Raw genomic sequence first — 21,245 nt, 5'->3', positions numbered from 1 at the left:
TTTGTGGCACTGCATTTGTTTAGTCTTAACTGAAGCCAGAGTGTGGGATATAGAAGGCATCAGAGGAAGATGACAAGACAGAGAAACTTAGATGAAAGCAAGCAACTGGAGCAGTGTATAGCAACAGCTTTCAGCTGTTTGAATCTCTTAACAACATTCATCAATAACATATGTAATCAGACTATTAACCAATTTGTGTCTGCTTTAAATAGCTTGAACAACCTACAATTCAACTGCCAGTGATTATGGCAGTGCTGGTGTACTATCCATCTAGTCAGTTTGGACAGTTGCTATCTAACAGCCAGAATGGATTGGCCAAGAGAGAATGTGTGTTTTTCTAGATAGTTTCACCAGTGCAGAGTGTGGCTTTATGTTGCTTGCAGCTTCTTCGCCACCTTCTGAGTATATAACCAGGATAGGATATGACCTTGATAAATTAGATAACTCTGCAATAAATAATGAAATGAAACTGAGCAGGAGACAGCAATATCATGTCATTGCAACAGAGGGCAAATACTGTTCTGGGATATACTGATGGAAACATAGTATGTATGACACAGACACCAATCCTTCAGTTTTTCAAGGACAACTGCAGTGCATGCTCTCTGTTCCCTTTCTTGTTTATTCTTCTGCCTTGTAAAGAACTCTCCCAACTTCCCCATTACTGTTGTGGACTTCAAGGCTATTATCTAGAAGTTAACTGTTTTATAGGCAGAATTAACAAAGTCTGCTGGGGTCCATCATTCAGTTTGCCCCCACACACTTATTTAGTCATACATAAATGAGAGCTTGCATGAATACGAGTTGAAAAGAATGACTGGGGTGTTTTATGTAAAATCAGGAACAGCAACTATAGTTAATTCAACTGAAAAGTAAGTTCTGTTCCAGGCATTGCAAAAATTGTAACCCAAACCCAGGTTAATGATTTAAGTGAATATAAAGGTTGGGGGTCAGAACAGGTTGTTACAAAGTAATTTCTTCTTGTTGTGAAGGCAAGCTGGAATTGAAGTCAAGGATTTTGGACGAAGCTGGAGGAGTGGTGTTGCCTTTCATTCAGTTATTCATGCCATCCGTCCAGAACTAGTGGACTTGGAGAGGTTGAAAACAAGATCTAACAAGGAAAATTTGGAAGAGGCATTTACAATTGCAGAGTCAGAATTAGGAATTCCAAGACTTCTTGATCCTGAAGGTATCATATCATTGAATTTAACCACTGTTGAACTGTAACCCTAGCCTCATTTTAGTTTTGTTTTTGGGAGGGAGTTCTTTTTAAAATACTTGTGTGTGTGTGTGTGTGTGTGTGTGTGTGTGTGTGATATTTTAATTTTGCGTGATTGAGGGCAGTGTATGTCCCAACATTTTATACAGTTCAGCTTTGTGTTAATTTACTGTCTTCCTCATTCTTTTCAGATGTGGATGTGGATAAGCCAGATGAGAAATCAGTGATGACCTATGTAGCACAATTCCTGAAACACCTCCCAGATCCTCATAATGCAGCCAGTGATGCACAGGAGACAGAGGTAGGTTCTTAATTCTATTTTACATAGACTGCACAACTTTTACACAATATGTGCAATGCGGACAATATTTTACATAGACACTGATTCTATATTCTCTCTGTTTGTCAATGCACAATAGGGGTCTAAAGAAGCTAGGAATAGTTTGAGCTGAGAGCTGTTGAGAGAAGATGATTAAGTACAATTTAGGGGGGAATAAATGTTTGCAATAGAAAGAGAAGGGGCAGTGGACTTGAATTGCTTTCTCACCTCACACAGCATCAAAAGTACCTTTCAATAAATAAACTTTTCAACTTGGCTTTATGGATATAATTGCAATAACTGCTTTCCATAAGTTTTGTTTCCTACCAACTATTAAGCTATATGCAGCCCAATCCTGTGCAGTTTTACTGAGAAGTAAGTCTAATATAGCTCAATGGTGTTTACTCCTCTCTAAGTGTGTGTAGGATTGCAATGTAAGGAACAATATATAAGTAAAGAATGCATAATTTATTACAGTGCAAATAATTGACATGGGGATACACGTTCATCTGTCCTTTCTAATTCACTTGGATTATTGACTTTAGAAAATCTGTTTCTGTATTTCTTTCCTGTTGGACTGGCCTAACTGTAGTATATTTTGTCAGCAAACAATCTTTCATTTGGCTTTTCATCCTGATCATACCATCTTTTGTTTGGCAAGGGCTAGTAGTGCCACTACTGAGACAATCTGTTCAGCTTCTCACCAGGAGCAGGACAGAGAAAATGCATCTGGTGCTTCTCAGCAATAACCCATGAGTTCTGTGGCTGAAGTGTGCAGACTTTCTGTCCTTTCCAGCCCAGCTCTCAGCAGTGACAGTGAATCATTCAATGTAAAGGGATAATGCCAAGCGTTTTCTTTGCAGCTCACACATATATTTAAATATTTATGCCCCCTCAGGATATAAATAACAAGAGAAAAATAACATTGTTATTTACATCTTGGTAGATCAGTGCCATATCTAGGGAAGCAGTTCATAGTATAGCTTTCGCGTGCTTCTAATAAGAACTATTTGCTGTAGAACTTCAGGGGCAGCTGGGGCATTGATTTCACTAGATGCAAAAAGTAGGAGCTGGGGCTAGTCTGGTGCAATTATTGGCTGAATCAGTGTTGCTAAATTCATTAGAGGCAGGGTCCATTGCAGTCCTATAGTACAGCTCTCTGTCTGAATATTTGAGCCTTGGCAACTGTCTTTTAAAATACACTGCCATGTCCTCTATGGATGGATGTGGTGTAAGAGGCCTTTTATCAAAAGAACAAGACCATAAAATTCAGAATGTATTGTGCCTCCAGCTTTTTGAATAGGAAATGGAGATTACTTACTAGACAAATATGTATTGATACAAATTATTGATATTTTTTGCTGAAAATCACCAGGAAAATTGCATTTCCTTTGAGTTTCTGTGTTTTCCCTGTTGTCATCTCATCTTTCTTCCAGTGCTGATTTGTCCATAGTTGCAGTGCAGTGCATTCAGGCATAACACAGAATATAGCACTGTTGTCTCATTTAGTGTGGAGCAGTGGTTTGTGATATGGTTGGTGGTCACATATTTTTCTATTTCTGCAGCACTAGCAAAGCTTACCCTGCCCCCTTTTGCCACATATATGTGCATACATACCCACTCATGCATGCATGCATGCACACTAACAAGGAGTTTCCCTATCAGTGCCGCCTATGGAGAAACCTGGTACAGGGCTTGCCAATTTCACCAGGCTTCTCCCAGGAAAATCCTTGTCTATCAGGGTGTGTTTGTGTGTGTCTATCAGGCTCTGTGCATACTCCCCTCTTCTCAGAGCTTATTGCGTTTTCTATTTGGCACAGAGGCAGCTGGAAGGGTCTTGTGCCACTCACTTTGTCTCCCATCAGTGGCATCCCTGCACTTACTGGGAGTGAGAGGGTTATGGTGGCGGGGAGGTTGGCAGCTGGATCATCAGATTGGTTCTGCTGCTGGACCTATGCAACTCCCATTCCTGGTAAGTTCAGAAATGTTGATGATGAGAGACCAGGTGCATAGCGCCACTCTCTCCACCAGATGCCTCCAACTTGGCGCCCCGCCTGGGAACACCATTGTGTTCTTTGCCTTCGTTCCTTCCAGTGAAAGAAACTATAACTGGTGGTTTGGATGGTGAGATAACCCTGGAGATAGTGGTGTAGCAGCTGACTTCTCCCCATGTGGGAAAGTGATTGCTTGTACATAAGAGCATGAGCAAAGTTCTTATTATTGCAGGGTGATTTCATAGCTAAAAGCATCCTTGGAGCATGATCAACGCGTGGACAGCTCATGCTGTCCTAATGATTGGTCCACGTAACATAGCCTGATGGTCTACGTGGTCTAGTGCGATGGCCCTTATCTGCTGGCTTAGAAAAAGTTGCTTTCCTTGTATTTTGTATCTTTCTGTCTTTACACACAATAAAGGCTGTGCTGCAGCAGCTAAAAAGCAGCCAGATTTCTTCAACCCATCTCAGCGTAAGACTGATTATTTACGGATGGCGAGCAGGTTCTCGACATCCCCATTGGTGTTAGGCAGAGAAAGCAGTAAGCAGGCAAAGTGGAAAAGAAGGGAGGTTACTATGATCACGGCCCCCTTATTGCCCTTCTCTTGTGTGTTGCACCTTACATGGGAACTAGAGAAAATATAATAGAAGTGTAAATCTCTCCCCCACCAGCTTTTTTGGTTTTTCATCTAGAATAGGCTTCCTCAACCTCAGCCCTCCAGATGTTTTTTGGCCTACAACTCCCATGATCCCTAGCTAGCAGGACCCGTGGTCAGGGATGATGGGAATTGTAGTCTCAAAACATCTGGAGGGCCGAGGTTGACGAAGCCTGATCTAGAAGCAACTCTATCCACTGACCCTAAAAGCATGTAGGCTACACCATGCTAGAGCAGCAAACAGAAGTGCAGCCCTCCCTATGGAACAGCCAGACAGAAGACCTCTGCTGTTTCTGCCCAGCTGTGTCAAATGATCTTGCTCTTAGTGCTACTTGTGGTTTATCAGGTTTGCAGGTTGGCCACCCATGCACTATAAGGCTGGGTTCTCTTTCTCCATCTCATAATATGAAAAAAACAGGAATTGAAAAATTATCAGAACAGACATATTGTTTCTTTTTAAAAGATATTAAACATTTTTTAATTTGATTTTTTTAAAAAATTAAAGACTCATTCATTGAGTGCCATTAAACATAAGTGTTGAGAAGAAAGGGGAATACACAATACAAGGGGAAATTACTATCCCAGAAATAAGTGTTTATAGCAGTTAAGTAATTTGCTGGATCTCCTGCTACAAGGCCAGTAATTAAGATGGATACTCACATGAAGTGATGGCAGCATGATAGACCTATTCACTAGATCACTCGTCACATGAATTTTATCATGAAGTGATTACAAAAATCACTTGTGACTGTGACTGTCTGACTTTATGTGCCTCTGTTGTACTGTTTTGTCCCACAGATGCTACTTAATGCTTTTAATCTAACGTTTTCATACTATTTTGTGTGATCACTATTTTACTTCTATTTTCATTGGCTAGCAGTTCATTCGTTTTCACAGAGAACAAAGGTTTCTTTCTTGCAATTACACTAGGAGATACAGTAAAATATGTTCAGAGATTTTCTGTTAGTTGGTATGACTAATCATGTGAAGTCTCAAAGAGTCGTGCTGATTGGTACTTAACCATTTCTACCTGTAAAATTGTTTATCATTGGTATTCACATGTGCCTTAAAGCATAAGAACTAAACAGTGCACTCCCTACTTCCAAAATTGTGTTAGGATGAGATTAGCAAAGGTGCAACCACACACACTAATTTAGTGTAAATCCAAACATAGTGAGGGTTCAGTACTAGGGACATTCAGTCTACCCTTGTCTTGTCTTGTCTTGCCTAGAAGGGAAGGCATCTCATGTCTCAGGAGCCTATTTCTCCCTAGAACTTTGTGCCCACCTCTCATCTGCTTTACGGCTACTGAGAAACATATCTACAGTTGGGAACTGTAGAGATAAGTTATAATATTTGATCAACAAGGAGCCAAGACTCAAAGTCTTCTCTCTTTCAAGAGGTCTGGACCTGAAGATTTAGCAACTTCCTGTGCATTGAAGAATAATGTACATACATTTTTCAATGTACTTCTCTCTTCTTTCTTTCTTTTTTCTGTGTTTATTTATTTATTTGCCTTTCTCTGCTCCCGCTATCCATTTTTCTTCATATCGCTAGAAGCCACTTCAAGCAATTTCATCTTTTGTTATTTCTAAACCTAAATACAAGGTAAGGTTTAAACATGGTGAATTAAACTGACTCACTAGTTTATTATTATTTATCATTATGTATGTAAACCACTTGATAATCAGAAACCTATAGTTGGCATTGCTAGATATTAACTATTTTATCCCATGTTTTTTTTGGGGGGGGGGTCTTCACCTTTTCTCTTTAGACACTATATTTAACTGATCATCCTTATATAACAGATGGTTAATTAAACATTTTATAACATACTTTCTATGTCATCTAAAGTTACATATACTAGCCAGTTTAATGTAGCAAATAATAACAAAATACTCTTCAAGGCAAAACTGTGTAAGGAACATTTCAATAGTCCCCAGGTGCTGACAAAGCTGACAACCAGCTCTTGTCAACAAAAGTCAAACGTTCAACACTTTGCAGCCAGTCTTGGTCCAGTATCAGGAAAGTATTGCATTCAGAGGCAGCTGCTAGATGTGAAAATGTGGCCAAATAAGGGATGCAGAATCTGCATGCAAAAACTTGCTTCTGTACACTAGTCTCCTTTGCCAGGTTAACTTTTGAAGTGGCTCACAACATGAAAAGAAAAATCAACAATAAAATAAAGTAACTAAACTTAAAGAGCATAAAACAACATTGTGAAATAAAAACCCCCACAGATTTAAAACAGCCAGGTGACTAACCATAGTTTAAAAAATGCAAAGTAGAATAATATCCATACAATTGGATACACATCTGGCTTGTTCCATATCTTAGTGGATAGATTAGTGTACATATTTTGTCACGCCATCCAATTTCTGAGGAGTGTGAAGTTCCAGGGATTCCAGGTGCTTACCCTGGTCTGTATTTCCTTTGGAATGAGATATAGTGGAGACTGTGGAGTCTTTATGATATAAGGTTTATTTACATATATATACAACTGAGTCTACAATGGAGGGGTTGACAGCATTAGCACCCCAAAAGGGCCTTGCTTCTTTCATAGCCACAGCCTTGGATTCCAGCAGAAATCATGCATGGCTCTGTCTTTCTGGCTTCCCAGCTTGCTTCCAGCTTCTGGCTCACATAGCACAAACTCTTAACTCTGGCCTTTGTCTTTCTAACTATCAGACAGTTGAGGGAGGAGGGCCCACCCATTTTCTGTCTGGCACAGAACCACTTCCTTTGTTACCTTAATGAACCATACATAGGCCATTACCTCACCAGGAACCTCAGACCTTGTGCAAGCATAGCATATACTTGAAATAATATTTCTATTTGGACTCTGGAGATGTGTAAACGTATCAGACTAATTGCCTGCTTCCTGTGAGAGGACTTCTCATGGGCATCTGGTTGTTGACTGTGACAACAGAGTGTTGTAGTAGGTGGGCCTTTGGCCTGATCCAGCAGAGGAGTTCTTATGTTCTTACCTCTTGCACCTTTCACACTACCACTCCAAAAACAGCAGCCATGGGACAGAGGTTGGAGCCTTTCCCCCTGTGTTGTTGCCCTTGACAGAGTTGCTGTTAGGCAGGAGCGGAAAACTTGCTTTGAAAGGACAATTCACAACAAGGGATCAGCACAGTGGGAAAGGGGTAAACCTCCCTTCTCTGAACCAAATGCCACCCACAACGTCTGCAGCTGCTTTTATCAGAAAAATGAAGAGGGGAAAGGATGTCTGGTCTGGAGATGTGTTTGCACTTTTGCAACATTGCGTCTAGTTTATTCTTTGCATTTTAATAGTGATGCTCTATAGAATATTCAGCAAATCTTCAGAAAGCTATTCACTTTTCTTTATACAAAGCTAAAACACAACATTTTGAGAGTCAAATCCTGTTAAGTTGGCTTTTTTATTTTTACATGGTGATGGCCAACGTTAGTCATGCTCAGAACTGACTTCTGTAGTAACTTAGCAGTTCAAAAGCACGTCGAAGTGCAAGTAGATAAATAGGTACCGCTCCGGCAGGAACGTAAACAGCGTTTCCATGTGCTGCTCTGGTTCGCCAGAAGCGGCTTAGTCATGCTGGCCACATGACCCGGAAGCTGTACACCGGCTCCCTCGGCCAATAAAGCGAGATGAGCGCTGCAACCCCAGAATCGGTCACAACTGGACCTAATGGTCAGGGGTCCCTTTACCTTTACCTAAGTTCATTAAGTTTAGTAGGTCTCCTAGTTGGATATCACCATGAGAAATGACTTTATTTTCCAAAACAACGTTGCTCTACATCCTGATGTTCAAGCATATGGTAAATTTGTATATACATATTTGTAAGGAAATAACTGTTAAAAAGTTATAACATTTTAATCCTGCTCTTCTTCCAAAGAGTTCCCATATTCCATGAGAACTATTTTCCACTTTCTTTGAAAATCAAAAGGTTAGGTTAGGATGAAATGGTGATTGCCCCAGTGATACCCAGTAGTTTTGTAGTGGTGTAGAGATAGGAATCCAACTTTCCATTATCAAAGCCCAATATGCTAACTGCTACACTGCTGGCTCTCCTTTAATGTTATGGGGTGAGTGTGAGTGGGTGCAAAAAAGTTACCCATAGTGCTCAAAGTGGAAAGGAAAAAGGCAATGGATGGTTTCAGATCACATTAGCTTCAATTACTTCAGTTACAAAGACGTAGGATAGATTGAGGCCTGCCTCAACACAAGTAAAATGACAACAAATGGAACCTGATTAAGCTTGCCATGGCATGACCATTTTCAACTTGCAGTAATATGGAGGCAGGTGGTACTAATAGCACTATAAGAGGCCCCATCTGTATTGGCAGTCTGCTGGCTTTTGAATACATACTTGTTTACACAGGTATCCCCCTGATTTCCTGTCCTTAGTGTCCTATCTTTTAATTGCTGTATGTACTGTTTTATGGTATATTTTAACTATAGATCTAGTTTAATGGCTTTATGTGTTTTTGTTTTTTTGTAAACCACTTAGAAACCTATTCTGCCATGAAGCAATATATAGATTAATAAATAATCCTACCCTATCACTTTGATCACCAGCTCGTCCTACAATTTCAACACTTGCTGAAAACCCATTTATTTTCTGAGGCCTTTCTTGGTGTCTAATACTAGCTGACTTCTTTTAATACTAGCTGCTTTCTTTCTGTTAACTTAGTGGCTGCTATTTTACTCTGAATTGTGACTGTATTGTAGTTGTGCTCCCCCCCTTTTTTTTCTTTTTTTGAATACCACCTTGTTATTGTGTAACAAGGTATGTAACATGCTGAAGTTGGAAGCAGCCATGGGTGACATCAAATAACCTGATTCCCAGAAAAAAGATAGGCCAGCAAATGCCACATTGTGCACCACAAGTACCTGTGCTACTTCATAGATGTGTCTATGTTGCATCCATTTCTCTTCTTTTAGATTAATGCATTTGTTCCTGTTTAAACATTTCCCTAGGTGCCAAATAGCAAATGGGTTTTTTTTAATGATACAGTTCTGTTTCAATAACACCTTAATCTGTTGAAGATATAAATTCAAATATTTGCTTAGATTGAGTTCAATTTGTTAAACAGCAGTATGGTGTTAGGAATCTAGGTTGTTAAACCTTTTTACCCAATTCAGTTGCACACAGCAGCTGACCTCTTTCTGCCCCTCTTGCAATGAGCAGACCACACAAAGTTACGTAAGTTAAAAATGTTTTACTTACAGATTTAATGTCTCAATCCTCCACTGTTCCATGCAGCAGCAAGGATAATACAGGCAAAATATAGAATATAATTCCAAACATGTGCTGTAAACTCAGAAGCAAGCTTACAGACATCCTCCTTAGTTGGTTACATGATACAGCAAGAGAGATAGGAAGGAAGGAAGGAAGGAAGGAAGGAAGGAAGGAAGGAAGGAAGGAAGGAAGGAAGATGAAATAAGCTTCGCTTCCTCTCCAGAGGAGAGGGGGCATGACCTAACTGAGCATAGGAATCAACTCCGGTCTTAATCCCTTCATGCACTAACTAGCACTGTGCTTGCTAGTTATGTTTGACTGCAATCTCTCACAGGAACATCAGTTCCATCTATCAATTGGTCATGTGTCTGGGGCTGATGGAAGTTGGAGTTCAAAATCATCTGAAGGGCAATGGGTTCCCAATCCCCAGTCTCAAGTTTGCTTTCATGGCCATCCAGTCCCCTAGAGTCCCATTGCAATATCCCTATTTGAGTGTTCATACTGCACATGGTAGTAATCAAATGAGGGGAAGAGCAGAACACTGTTCACTATCCCCACCCCTGCTGTCACATCCTTAAGTGTCCCTGCCACTCTGTGTGTGTGTGTATGTGAGTCTGACATAAGAGGAAAGAGTGTAGTTCAGTGGTAGAGAATATGCTTTGCATGCAGAAGGTTCCAGGTTCAAACCAGTCACATCTAGAATGGCCCCTGCCTGTAACCCTGGCAAATCACTGCCAATCAGTGCAGATAATACTGACCTAGAAGTACCAATAGTCTGGCTCAGTGTAAGGCAGCTTTTTCTGTTCCTTGGGTGGGGACAGTGAGTGCAGTGCAATGCAGTGCAGTGAGTGTCTCACGAGGTCTGAATACCAGAATAGGGCTCCTGTAATCTGACTCAATGGTGCTGCATCAAGGTGAAAGCAAATGACTTACACAATATCACATAACTTTTGAGAATGCCCAAACATGAAGATACGCCATTATCATTATTATTAATAATACCCTGCCCATCTGGCTTGGCCTCCCCAGCCACTCTGGGCAGCTTCCAACAGGATTTTTAAAAACTCAAGGTTCAAACATTAAAAACTTCCCTAAACAGGGTTGCCTTCATATGTCTTCTAAAAGTCGGATAGTTGTTTATTTCCTTGACATCTGGTGGGAGGGCCTTCCACAGGACGGGCGCCACTACCAAGAAGGCCCTCTCCCTGGTTCCCTATAACCTCACTTCTCTCAGTGAGGAAACTGCCAGATGGCCCTTGGTGCTGGACCTCAGTGTCCAGGCTGAACAATGGGTGTGGAGATGCTCTTCAGGTATACTGGGCCAAGGCCATTTAGGGCTTTAAAGGTCAGCACCAACACTTTGAATAGTGCTTGGAAATGTACTGGGAGCCAATGTAGGTCTTTCAGGACAAGTGTTCTATGGTCTCGGCAGCCACTCCCAGTCACCCGTCTAACTGCTGCATTCTGGATTAATTGCAGTTTCTGGATCCACCTTCAAAGGTAGCCCCATGTAGAGCGCATTGCAGTAGTCCAAGCGGGAGACTACTGCACCACTCTGGCGAGACATTCTGTGGATAGGTAGGGTTTCAGCCTGCATACCAGATGGAGCTGGTAGACAGCTGTCCTGGACACATATGCTATGAGGAAACAAATAAATTATTTGTATGCCACCCCATATCTGTAGATCTCAGGGCAGTTCACAACATAAAATTAGAGCAAAAGCTGTATACATACTTGGAAAATGTGAAACTGGTTTTGCATGATAACACAATTTATAGCACACACAGTCTTACATCTTAAACAAGATGTGGTTTTCATTTGGCCTATTTATTTTTACCTGTCACAGAGAGAGGACAGACTAATGCTAAGAGACCTGAAAATATGGGTAGAACAATTTGAAAGAGACTTGACAAGAGCACAAATGGTGGAAGCAAGCTTGCAGGAGAAGTACCAGGTAAGAATGGGGAGAGTTTTTTGTTGCAAAATTAAACATTTGATTTTAAAAAATAGTGATTCCTTGAAGCAAGTGTTATGCGTGTGGTTAGCTTACGCTAGCCAAACTTTCACAATGCTCCCTTGATCTGAGTTTGTTGGGGGGAGAAGAGGGCATTTCAGACTTAGTTAAAAATGAAGAAAGCCTTTCATATGGCAGGTGGACAGACACACATACTCAAGTTACAGATAGGTAGCCGTGTTGGTCTGCCATAGTCAAAACAAAACAAATTCCTTCCAGTAGCACCTTAAAGACCAACTAAGTCAGTTCTTGGTATGAGCTTTCGTGTGCATACACGGGTATCTGAAGAAGTGTGCATGCACACGAAAGCTCATACCAAGAACACACATACTCAAGTTTACATGTGATCTAATCCCACCACATATGTGACCAAAACTCCAAGATTAGTTTCAGATTTAGCCAGCATAGTGCAAAAGCACACTTCAAATATATAATCAAGGAACTGTGAAGAACTGGAGGCCTCCAAATGTACTATAGCACCCTCAATGTAGAATGAGCTCTCAACACTGTCTCTGCAGGACTGGTTTCAGGTTTGAGGTGCTCCTTGGCAGAGAGCCCTGTAGTGGATCTCTTCTTCTGTTTATAGACGCTGCTGGGCTTGGTGCTTGGAGGCAGTAACAGTGAGCCAAAGTCCTATCATCATCATCATTATTATTATTACTATCTGATTACAAAACTGATTTAAAACTAAAGCAGAACAAAAGCTAAAAATGTTCATATACATAAAAGGCAGCATAATACATCCCACCCACTAAAGGAGGGCACAGTATCTAAAACTTTCCAAGTTAAAGCCTGGCTGAAAGTAAATGCTTTTGTCTAGCACAATAGGTCCAAACCAGCACTTTAAATTTAACCCAGAAGCTAGCTTCTGCTTAGAGCTTTCAGACTGGGAAAAGTGATCAATGGGGCCCCAGAATGCTGGTATCATAACAGATGCACAAGGGTGCTGGGTGGTGGTGGTGCTGTCCACGTACCCCTGCTTCCTCCAGATAACTCAAATAGCTTTCCAGAGGCAGTAGGAATAACAGAGACGATTTGATTAGCAGCAGATGCTGTTACAAATGCATGGTTTGTCCAGAATTACAGATCACAGATTTGTAGATTTGGAAGGGACCATGAGGGTCATCTAGTCCACCCCCTACTTGCAGGGATCTTTCACCCAACGTGGGGCTCAAGCCCGTGACCCTGAGATTAAGAGGCTATCCCTCATCTCATTAATTTATTGCGTGTTCTGCTTCCCATCCTATATGGGTCAGAAGAATATTGGGTCCTTGCCATGTCTTATGTCTGCTTTTCTATTTTGGCTTGGGAGGAACTTATTTTGCTCTTTTGCCAATGTTTCTTTTATCCTTGCTCTCTTGTTTCCCTTGCAGTCCTTTAAACATTTCAGAGTACAGTATGAAATAAAGAGGAAACAGATTGAATCTGCAATACAGTCTCTAAGGAAAGACGGCAAACTGTCTCTTGATCAAGCTCTGGTGAAGCAAGCATGGGACAGAGTTACTTCCCGGGTAAGGTTTCAAAAAATATTGTTGCACACATCCCAGTCTCTGAGCAGTGAGATACTCGAGGGGTACCACCACTTACACTGGGTTTGCTTTCTTAGAATGAAGGTAAATGGAGGCTGTGGTCTCTTTAGGATATATAGTTTTATTTGCACACCTATACAATCTGAGCATAGAATGAAGAGGCTCACAGCATCAACACTCCACAAGTCTTGCCTCCCAATAAGGTTCCCAAGCCATAGCACTGGGTTTAGCACAGAGCAAGACAAGTCTCTGTGTCCCAAGCTTCCAGCATGAGCCAAAATTCTCTCTCATGCATAGTCTTCCTTGGTCTGATGTTCCCCATCCTAGGTTGAGTGGCAATCAACCAGGTAAGTGGGGCAGGTGGGAATTCCTACCCCTTACTGGACAGCACCACCATTTAGTGAAAATCTCACCTGAATAAGAGATATTCATTCTCTCTCTCTCTCTCTCTCTTACTTACACCCCCTCCCCAGTATTTTCCTCCCTTCTGTGGCCCTAAAATCTACTCTGTGTTCCCCACAGGTAGCTACTAGGGAGCTATGCAACTATACTGTTTAGAAGACATAGCAATGTTCATGTCCATTGCTCACTGCTTCTTCTAGTTATACAGCCCATACACAAAAAGGCACAGTCACTGGCCATATTCCATAGTGTTGCATTCTAGGATCCTACCTTCCTAGTAGGCTGATTGACTTCCTCCTGGGGCCTGATTGGGCTGCTCCTGCAGGCCAATCAGACTGTTGCATTCTAGGAGCCTACCAGCCTATTATTCTAGGATCCAAGTTTAGTACATAACAGGTATAGAAGTTTTCGTGCAGAAGGAAAGATGGTACATATCAGGAACTGGAAATGCTGATAGGAGCAGAGTGGTGTGTATCATGGTATAGGTACTTCAAGTTTCTTACTAGATTGCTTTATATATATTTTTCCTGAAATTTTTGTTATTGTATGGCAACACTAGCCACTTGTCTGAAATCTCAGTTTAATGCAACTGTCAGCTTATCCATAAAGAATTTTTTTTATATACTTACACCTCTGCTTGTTGTGGAGGAGCCAAACCATATGGTTAGCATTGTGTTCACAACATCATTATTTATCAATATTTTCATGTGTATCTGGGGTTTTTGAATCAAATACGTTACATCCCCCCCACATCCCTAAATAATACCCCCAGACTATACACACTGATGCTACTAATAGTCTTAATGTTTGTATTTTCCAGATATTTGAATGGCACCTGCACCTTGATAAATCTCTCCCTGCTCCTCTGGGTACTATTGGAGCCTGGCTTCACCGTGCAGAGGCTTCTCTTACGGAGGAAATCATCAGTCAACAAGCTCATGAGGAAACAGCAAACATCATAAACAGAAAGCTTGGACAGCAAAAGGTTTGTAGTGTGATTTTTCATAACGGTTATATTAAAGCTATCACATTTTGCTAAAACACAGTGTAGGATGATATTTTGATAACATGAGCAGCGTTAGGTTCTTTTGTCAAAAACTAAGTAAAAAGAAGGAGGCTGAAATAGATTGGTATTCTTCACGATAAGAGAAAAAAGATCCTTCTTTTAAAAAAGACGGGTGTGCATTTCCTTTACTGTTTTCAGCTTTTGCTATCATGTTTTCTGAATGGAGACCCAAATATGTTATGCTAGTTTTGCTACATTCTTTGAAATAAAAAGAGAATCCTGAATGAAACATTGCTTTCATGAGCGATATGTTAGCAGCCTAGGCATAGCTGTCAAGTGTCCCTTATTTGAAGGGACAGTCCCTTATTCCAGCGCCATGTCCCGCTGCTGTCCCTTGTTGATGGATGTCCCTTAAATGATGTCCCTTAAATGATGTCCCTTAAATGATGTCCCTTAAATTTCAAAGGAAGCAGCTCCTCTCCCTCCCTCCCTGCTGGCAAGGGAGGAGGGAGGCTCCAACTGTGTTGCTTGGCTGTGTTGCTCACCCAATAAGAAGTCTAAGAACGACTGGGGAGTGGAGCTTGCATGCCTTGTGTGTGGCTAGTTAATGCAAGCTGAGGGGTTTTTTGAATGTTGGACGCCATTTTGTTGCACGTGCTGCTGCAAACTTTGCAGTGCAAAGCCAGGCCGAGGAGCCATCTTAAGTTGAGGCTGCATAGGCCTTGTGGTGCATGTGATTCAGATTCTATTCAGTTGAACCTCTGGTTACAAAGTTGGTTGGACAGTGTTCTCGAGGCTACCAGCATGAGTTTGACCAGACTGCAGGAGGACAGAAAGACTGGAGTGCCTGGAACAGGTGAGGCTGCAGGTCCCTTATTTTGGCTGCTGGTCCCTTATTTTCAAATCTGTAAGTTGACAGCTATGAGCCTAGGTTAAATGAACACTTGGCCAGCTTTCTCAGTTCCCTCTAACTTCATCCAGTCGCTTGCTTTGTTTATATCCCTATTAATAAATGTATATCTTAAGTGCTTAAGCACAAAACTAAGGAACACAAACATAAGTGGGCAAAAAAAGGGGGCAATTTCAAGGAGGAATAAGTTTCCAAAGGTTTTGGAAACCACCTGCCAACCAAGTGGTAGTTTCTTAACTTCATTCTGCCTTTTTGGTAGAGGGGAGGGGCTTGACAGTGGAGCTTTAACCACTGTCATTTCACCCCAGAATGGTCAAGAGCATTTAAGAAGAAAGGGCAGCGGCTGGAATATGGCTTCTGCCAGAGCAGAGATCTTTCCTGACCTTGATGAAAAAGCCAAAGTGCAGAATGGGGCACCAGTCAAAACAGAAAGGGAGGCCTGCAGAGTCTCAGAAGCAAACTGCATATTTTGCGGGGCTATGGCAGGCTCCAGGGGCAGGGAATATTCAGTGAAAAATGCTTCCTCCCCTGTTCTGCCACTAGATTCCTTTGCTGGATCTGTTGACAGAAGAATCCCTTCCATTTGTGGGAGGTGAAGGCTGGTTCCATTCAACCCGATGAAATATGTTTTAATTTAAAAAAGCGCACCCCATTTTCTCTTTGGTATTGAAACAATATTATTGATATTAAATAAATGCCATTATTTACTCCTATGCAATTTTAAGCGGGCTTTCTACAAAGGTCTTCTAATTGTTTGATCTTAATGATTTATTTTCTTATTCATTTTGTTATTAAAATGTGCAGCATCTCTTTGCAAAGTTGTAAGAAAAATTTCTTCTTTGTTATGACATAAGGCAATATTTAGTTAATTGGTTTTCTCATGCTGAATTGCGATGGGAAGATCTGAAATGGGGAATTTAGACATGGGATTAAATGTGTCCTTCTTAAAATCAGATTAATTTGGGGCATCTGGTGGATGCCCTCTAAATCAATCTAGCTTAATAGGTCCCATTCCAAATTAGAGATTGGAGGATGTCTGCCCAATGCTTTTAATAGACTACTTTAACTGTACTAATGTGACTAACTATGAAATCCTATACATGTCTACTCAGAAGAATGCCCAGTTGAGTTCAGTGGGACTTGGCGGATTCCTGCCTTAAATTTATTTAAATGTACATCATTGCATGTGTTAGGAGGCTATCAGCATAGGGCTTAATGATGCCTGCCTGGCTGTGACCATGAGCAGCTTGTAGATAGGAGCATCTGGGAAGGAGAGGAATGACTTGGGCCTATATAGGAAATATCCAGAGCCCTCCAGTTGCAAATAATGACTGGTACTTTGCATGTATGCTGCCCACATGCAGTTTAGGGCAAGCCAGAAGGGAATGTATAATTCTCAAATTATTTTTAATGCTCCTGATTGCAAGCTTTACCTCATAGAACTGTTGAGTTGGAAGGGACCCTGAGGATCATCTAGTCCAACCCCCTGCAATGCAGGAATATGCAGCTGTCCCTTAGGGGGATCAAACCTGCAACCTTGGCATTGTCAGCACTAACCAACTGAGCTATCCACCTCCTCAAAGTGTTTCATTTAAATTTCATAACTTTCAGTTGATGGATCATGTTTTTAAATAAATGTTTTACAATTATAAATACTTCCCAAAATTATTATCTCTGCAACTTTATAGTGTTTAGAATGCTTCTTTATCAACAGCTGTAGCTCCTTGAAAATGTCATTCAGGCACTTGTGATGCATTACATTTTGTTGTTTTTGTTGTCTTCAAATGTTGCATGTTTCAAGAATTGCTCTCTACCTAGGGATGTACGAACATGCCTCAGTCCTTTTCAATATTCATTTGCACATTCATCTGGCATTTTTTGTTCTGCTGCAATTGTTTTTATGTTCCACAAGCCAATGTTCAGTTTCATCGTCACCTCATGTCAGTTTGCCTAGCGCGCAACAGATGCTCAGGGTTGGATTCACCTAATGAGTACCGTCAGCAAGCTCCTTTCACCCATCTCTTCCACTATGTCACTGACATCCCTGAAATTGGCCCACAGGGAGTTGGAGAAGCCCCAGAACAGGGGGAGGAGAGGGGGGATCATTCTACCTGACAAGCTGCACTGCTTGTGCTGATGGGACATTCACCATAGTGTGACATTGAAATCCATCCTGGTATCTCAATTCCAGGCCCGTACTTATTCAATAAAATAAAATAAGACAATAGGATAAGATAATATAAAATTAATTTGTGTTTTGTCTGCATCTAAGTCTTACTAAGGCATGTGGGTGGCGCTGTGGTCTAAACCACTGAGCCTAGGGCTTGCCGATTGGAAGCTCCTGTTGCTCGGTCCCAGCTCCTGCCAACCTAGCAGTTCGAAAGTACGTCAAAGTGCAAGGAGATAAATAGGTACCACTCCAGCAGGAAGGTAAACGGCGTGTCTGTGTGCTGCTCTGGTTTCGCCAGAAGCCACATAGTCATGCTGGCCACATGACCCGGAAAAACTGTTTGCGGACAAACATCCGCTCCCTTGGCCAGTAAAGTGAGATGAGTGCCGCAACCCCAGAGTCGTTCGTGACTGGGCTTAACTGTCAGGAGTCCCTTACCTTTTTAAAAAAGTTTTACTAGTTACTTGGGCAGTACTACTGCCCTTATACTGATTTAGGCTCTAGTTTTTTGGATTAGGTTTGCATTTAATTTGCAGCTGTGTTCTGTTTCTTGTTCCTGTCTTTATTAGTACTTTGTTGTGTATTTGTTGGCATGGGTGTGAGAGAGCTAATCGTGAGTACACTGTACACAGCCCAGCGCATTGTACAGTTGTACAAGTACAGTGGTACCTCAGGTTACAGATGCTTCAGGTTACAGACTCCACTAACCCAGAAATAGTACCTCGGGTTAAGAACTTTGCTTCAGGATGAGAACAGAAATCGTGCGGCGGTGGCGTGGCCGCAGTGGGAGGCCCATTATCTAAAGTGGTATCTCAGGTTAAGAACAGTTTCAGGTTAAGAACGGACCTCCAGAACAAATTAAATTCTTAACCCGAGGTACCACTGTAGCTGTGTTAGATGTGTATACACAGTGAGTATGTAAACTAAAAAGCATCTATGAAACATCAGTTCAGTAGCCATTGTGCCACAATAGGCAGATGTGGCAGAGCTGTTGGCAGTAGCAGCAGCACCTGTCAGGTGGTTGTGGGCATCAGCCCATTCTTATTCCTTACTGTTGTAAATCTACTTGGATGCTTTGTTGTCTTTCAAGTTAAGGGCTGTGAAAAGCAGTATTTTGAAGTAATTTTGTCACAAGAATGACAAGTGAAAAAATTGAAGTTGGCTTACTTATTTACCTATATCAACCTTATGCTAGTCAGTTTACATAAGGGCTATGCATCACTAAATCCTCCACACTCAGGCAGCCCAAGGACAGATACATGTAGCATTTTTTCATTCTGGATATTTCTTAAGTGATGATTACTAGTAATTCATTTAAATATGTAATCTCCCTTAAACCTTTGAAGTACTGTTGCTTAGATACTACAGAGAAGAGTTATTATTAGGCTTATACTGATTTGTATTTATCAGCATGGGTTAGCAGCTTCCCATGCTTCTAACACAGACAATACTTATTGATCAGTCTTATTTCATGTGCCAAAGTTCACTGTGCATTGAATACATAACATACTTGATGGATCTAAATCTGTAGGTTTTAAGAGGGGAAAGAATTTGTTCAGGTGCTTTGAGCAGTGCAGTAAATGTGCAGTGTTGGGATAGAGGTGGAAAATTATAGACATGAAATGTTAACAGCTGCCAACTGTTGATTTTTATCTCAACAAATGATAGATTGGTAGATAGATACCTTATGCAACATGTTCCCTTCAAGCTGTAAGTGCTTTAGGCAGTGCCTCTATTGCCTGTTTTCAAATGTGCCAGAATTATTAGGCACAGCTTTGGCTCAGTATCTCACAAGGCACTTTCCTTCCGTAGAAGCTTTTGCTGCTGTAAATGCTTTACCTCGCATATAAATGTAGCAGCGTGATCAAATGCTCTCATACACTGAGTCATCAGTGCAGATTTCAAAAACTGTACTTATTAAAATTGCCTACGGTGAACCTTTTTTCGCCTTCTCTTTCCCTTTAAAAAATACCCAATTTAGGATGTGCTTAAAAATGTAGATGGTTACAAAAAGACATTCCAGGAGATCCACAGAGCTCGATTTGTCAATGGAGTCCCTGTTCCACCAGAACAGCTAGATGATATGGCAGAGAGGTAAGTCATATTTCATTCTTAAATGCTGCAATGATAAAATGATCTGTTTGATTTACAATATTTTCAGTTAAAGTCGGTGCCTCTTAGGTTTCCAGTGGGCTTTTACTGTCTATGGAAACAACAAGTTGTTGTTGTAAACATCTTGCAAAGCCTTTTCTGGCTATTACTGATAAAAGCTTAAAATTAAATAAGCTGTGGCTTTTGATATCTATCTCTCTCTCTCTCTATATATATATAGTGGTTGTTTGTTGTCAGTGAACGTTAGGAAATATGTTATGTAACAACACCTTGAACATATTTATGGGAGAAGTAGGAAAAGGATCACTTGACAATGAAAAGCATTTAGACTTCAGTCTTAAATATATTTACTAAAAAGCAAGCTCTGTTGAATTAAATGAAATGTACTTTGATGTAAGCATGTTTAGTGCAGAGCAGTAAGTCACATTTTCTTCACTTAATAAACATAGTCATTAGTTTGCTACTAATTAGCAATATACAAAATAATGACAATGTAAAATTAAATGTGCCTTTAGGCTTTGCATTTGCAGCCTGAAAACATAATTTTCTGCAAATTGACTGTTAACTATAGTGTGATTCATGTCTAGGTTTGAATTTGTTGCCTCTACATCTGAGCTCCATCTGCTGAAAATGGAATTCTTGGAACTGAAATACCGTCTGCTATCACTCTTGGTCCTTGCAGAATCAAAATTAAAATCATGGATTATCAAATATGGAAGAAGGGAATCTGTTGAACTTCTTCTTCAAAACTATATTGTAAGCTTATCTTGATTCATTTTTGAATGCAACTTTGAAACGCAAATGAAATATATAAACCAAGAATGCAAAAATAAATAGATCTTACAGAATGGTATCAAAATGGTGCCCCTACATTGGCGGAGCACATCCTTCAGCGGAATGAGCAGAGAAGCAACCTTTGGCAATTCCTCTTTTCCCATGCAATCCTCATGCCCCTGAAAGCTGCTCTGGGGGCCTACCCAATTCTCCAGAACAGATTTTTGGGGAGCGTTCAGGGCAAATAAAATTGCCTCACTCCCTTTCCTGCTGATGGATAACACCAGCTGGATAACACCCACAGCTGCATGGTCTGTATGATGGCAATCTTTCTTCCTTTTTGGAAAGAAAAAGCTTCCTTCTTCTTCTAGGCTAACATATTTTCCACAGAAAGGAATTACAGAATGAGTGGAGGTGAATCCTCCCACATTGTGATGAGTCAAGGCACACACTGTGCCACATCGCCCATGTTCTTAATATATGCTCTTTTTACTAGGCAACTGTCAATCCTCTGAAAATGAACTGTTCCCTCCTAAGCAGTCACAAAGCATTCATGTTCAGCTTTCTTAGCATTTTACTTAAGAACCTTCAGTTTTGTGTTACACTGCAACTGACTCAGTTACAGAATTTGCATTTTGCCTGCAGAATCTGCCAGGTTCAAACCCTGTCTTTGCCAGGTGAACTTGGTAAAGGCTGCTGGCTGAAATCCTGGAAAGCCAGTCAGTAGGTAATACTGAGCTAGATGGACCAATGTTCTGGCCAGTATGAGGCAGGTTTGTATTTTTGATGCACAGAATATATCAATATAATATATTCAATATAATATAATCAATATAATATATTGATATAGATAAAGCTGTTCCACACATAGTGTTGGATCTGGACTAAGTTACTTAGGTTCCATTGAATTCA

General features: G+C 40.9%; 1 protein-coding gene across 15 annotated transcripts in view; it reads left to right on the top strand.

The window, feature by feature from the left end:
• Window positions 1-21,245, top strand: part of SYNE1 (spectrin repeat containing nuclear envelope protein 1) — a 278,820-nt gene that overhangs the window by 52,433 nt on the left and 205,142 nt on the right. For 11 of the 15 annotated variants that reach the window (XM_081854273.1, XM_081854274.1, XM_081854272.1 and 8 more), the window contains 8 exons: window positions 993-1,189; window positions 1,411-1,520; window positions 5,746-5,796; window positions 11,263-11,370; window positions 12,804-12,941; window positions 14,182-14,346; window positions 19,429-19,541; window positions 20,147-20,315. In XM_081854273.1, the coding sequence (XP_081710399.1) occupies window positions 993-1,189; window positions 1,411-1,520; window positions 5,746-5,796; window positions 11,263-11,370; window positions 12,804-12,941; window positions 14,182-14,346; window positions 19,429-19,541; window positions 20,147-20,315 (1,051 nt within the window). The remainder of the gene's footprint in view (window positions 1-992; window positions 1,190-1,410; window positions 1,521-5,745; window positions 5,797-11,262; window positions 11,371-12,803; window positions 12,942-14,181; window positions 14,347-19,428; window positions 19,542-20,146; window positions 20,316-21,245) is intronic. The other 4 variants (XM_081854278.1, XM_081854275.1, XM_081854269.1 and 1 more) reach the window with 1 other exon arrangement.

Source organism: Podarcis erhardii, assembly GCF_964252035.2.
Source record: "Podarcis erhardii genome assembly, chromosome: 3".
In the NCBI taxonomy this organism is placed as follows: Eukaryota; Metazoa; Chordata; class Lepidosauria; order Squamata; family Lacertidae; genus Podarcis; species Podarcis erhardii.
Note: the sequence above shows the minus strand (reverse complement) of the source record. Positions and strands in the feature narration are given on the sequence as shown.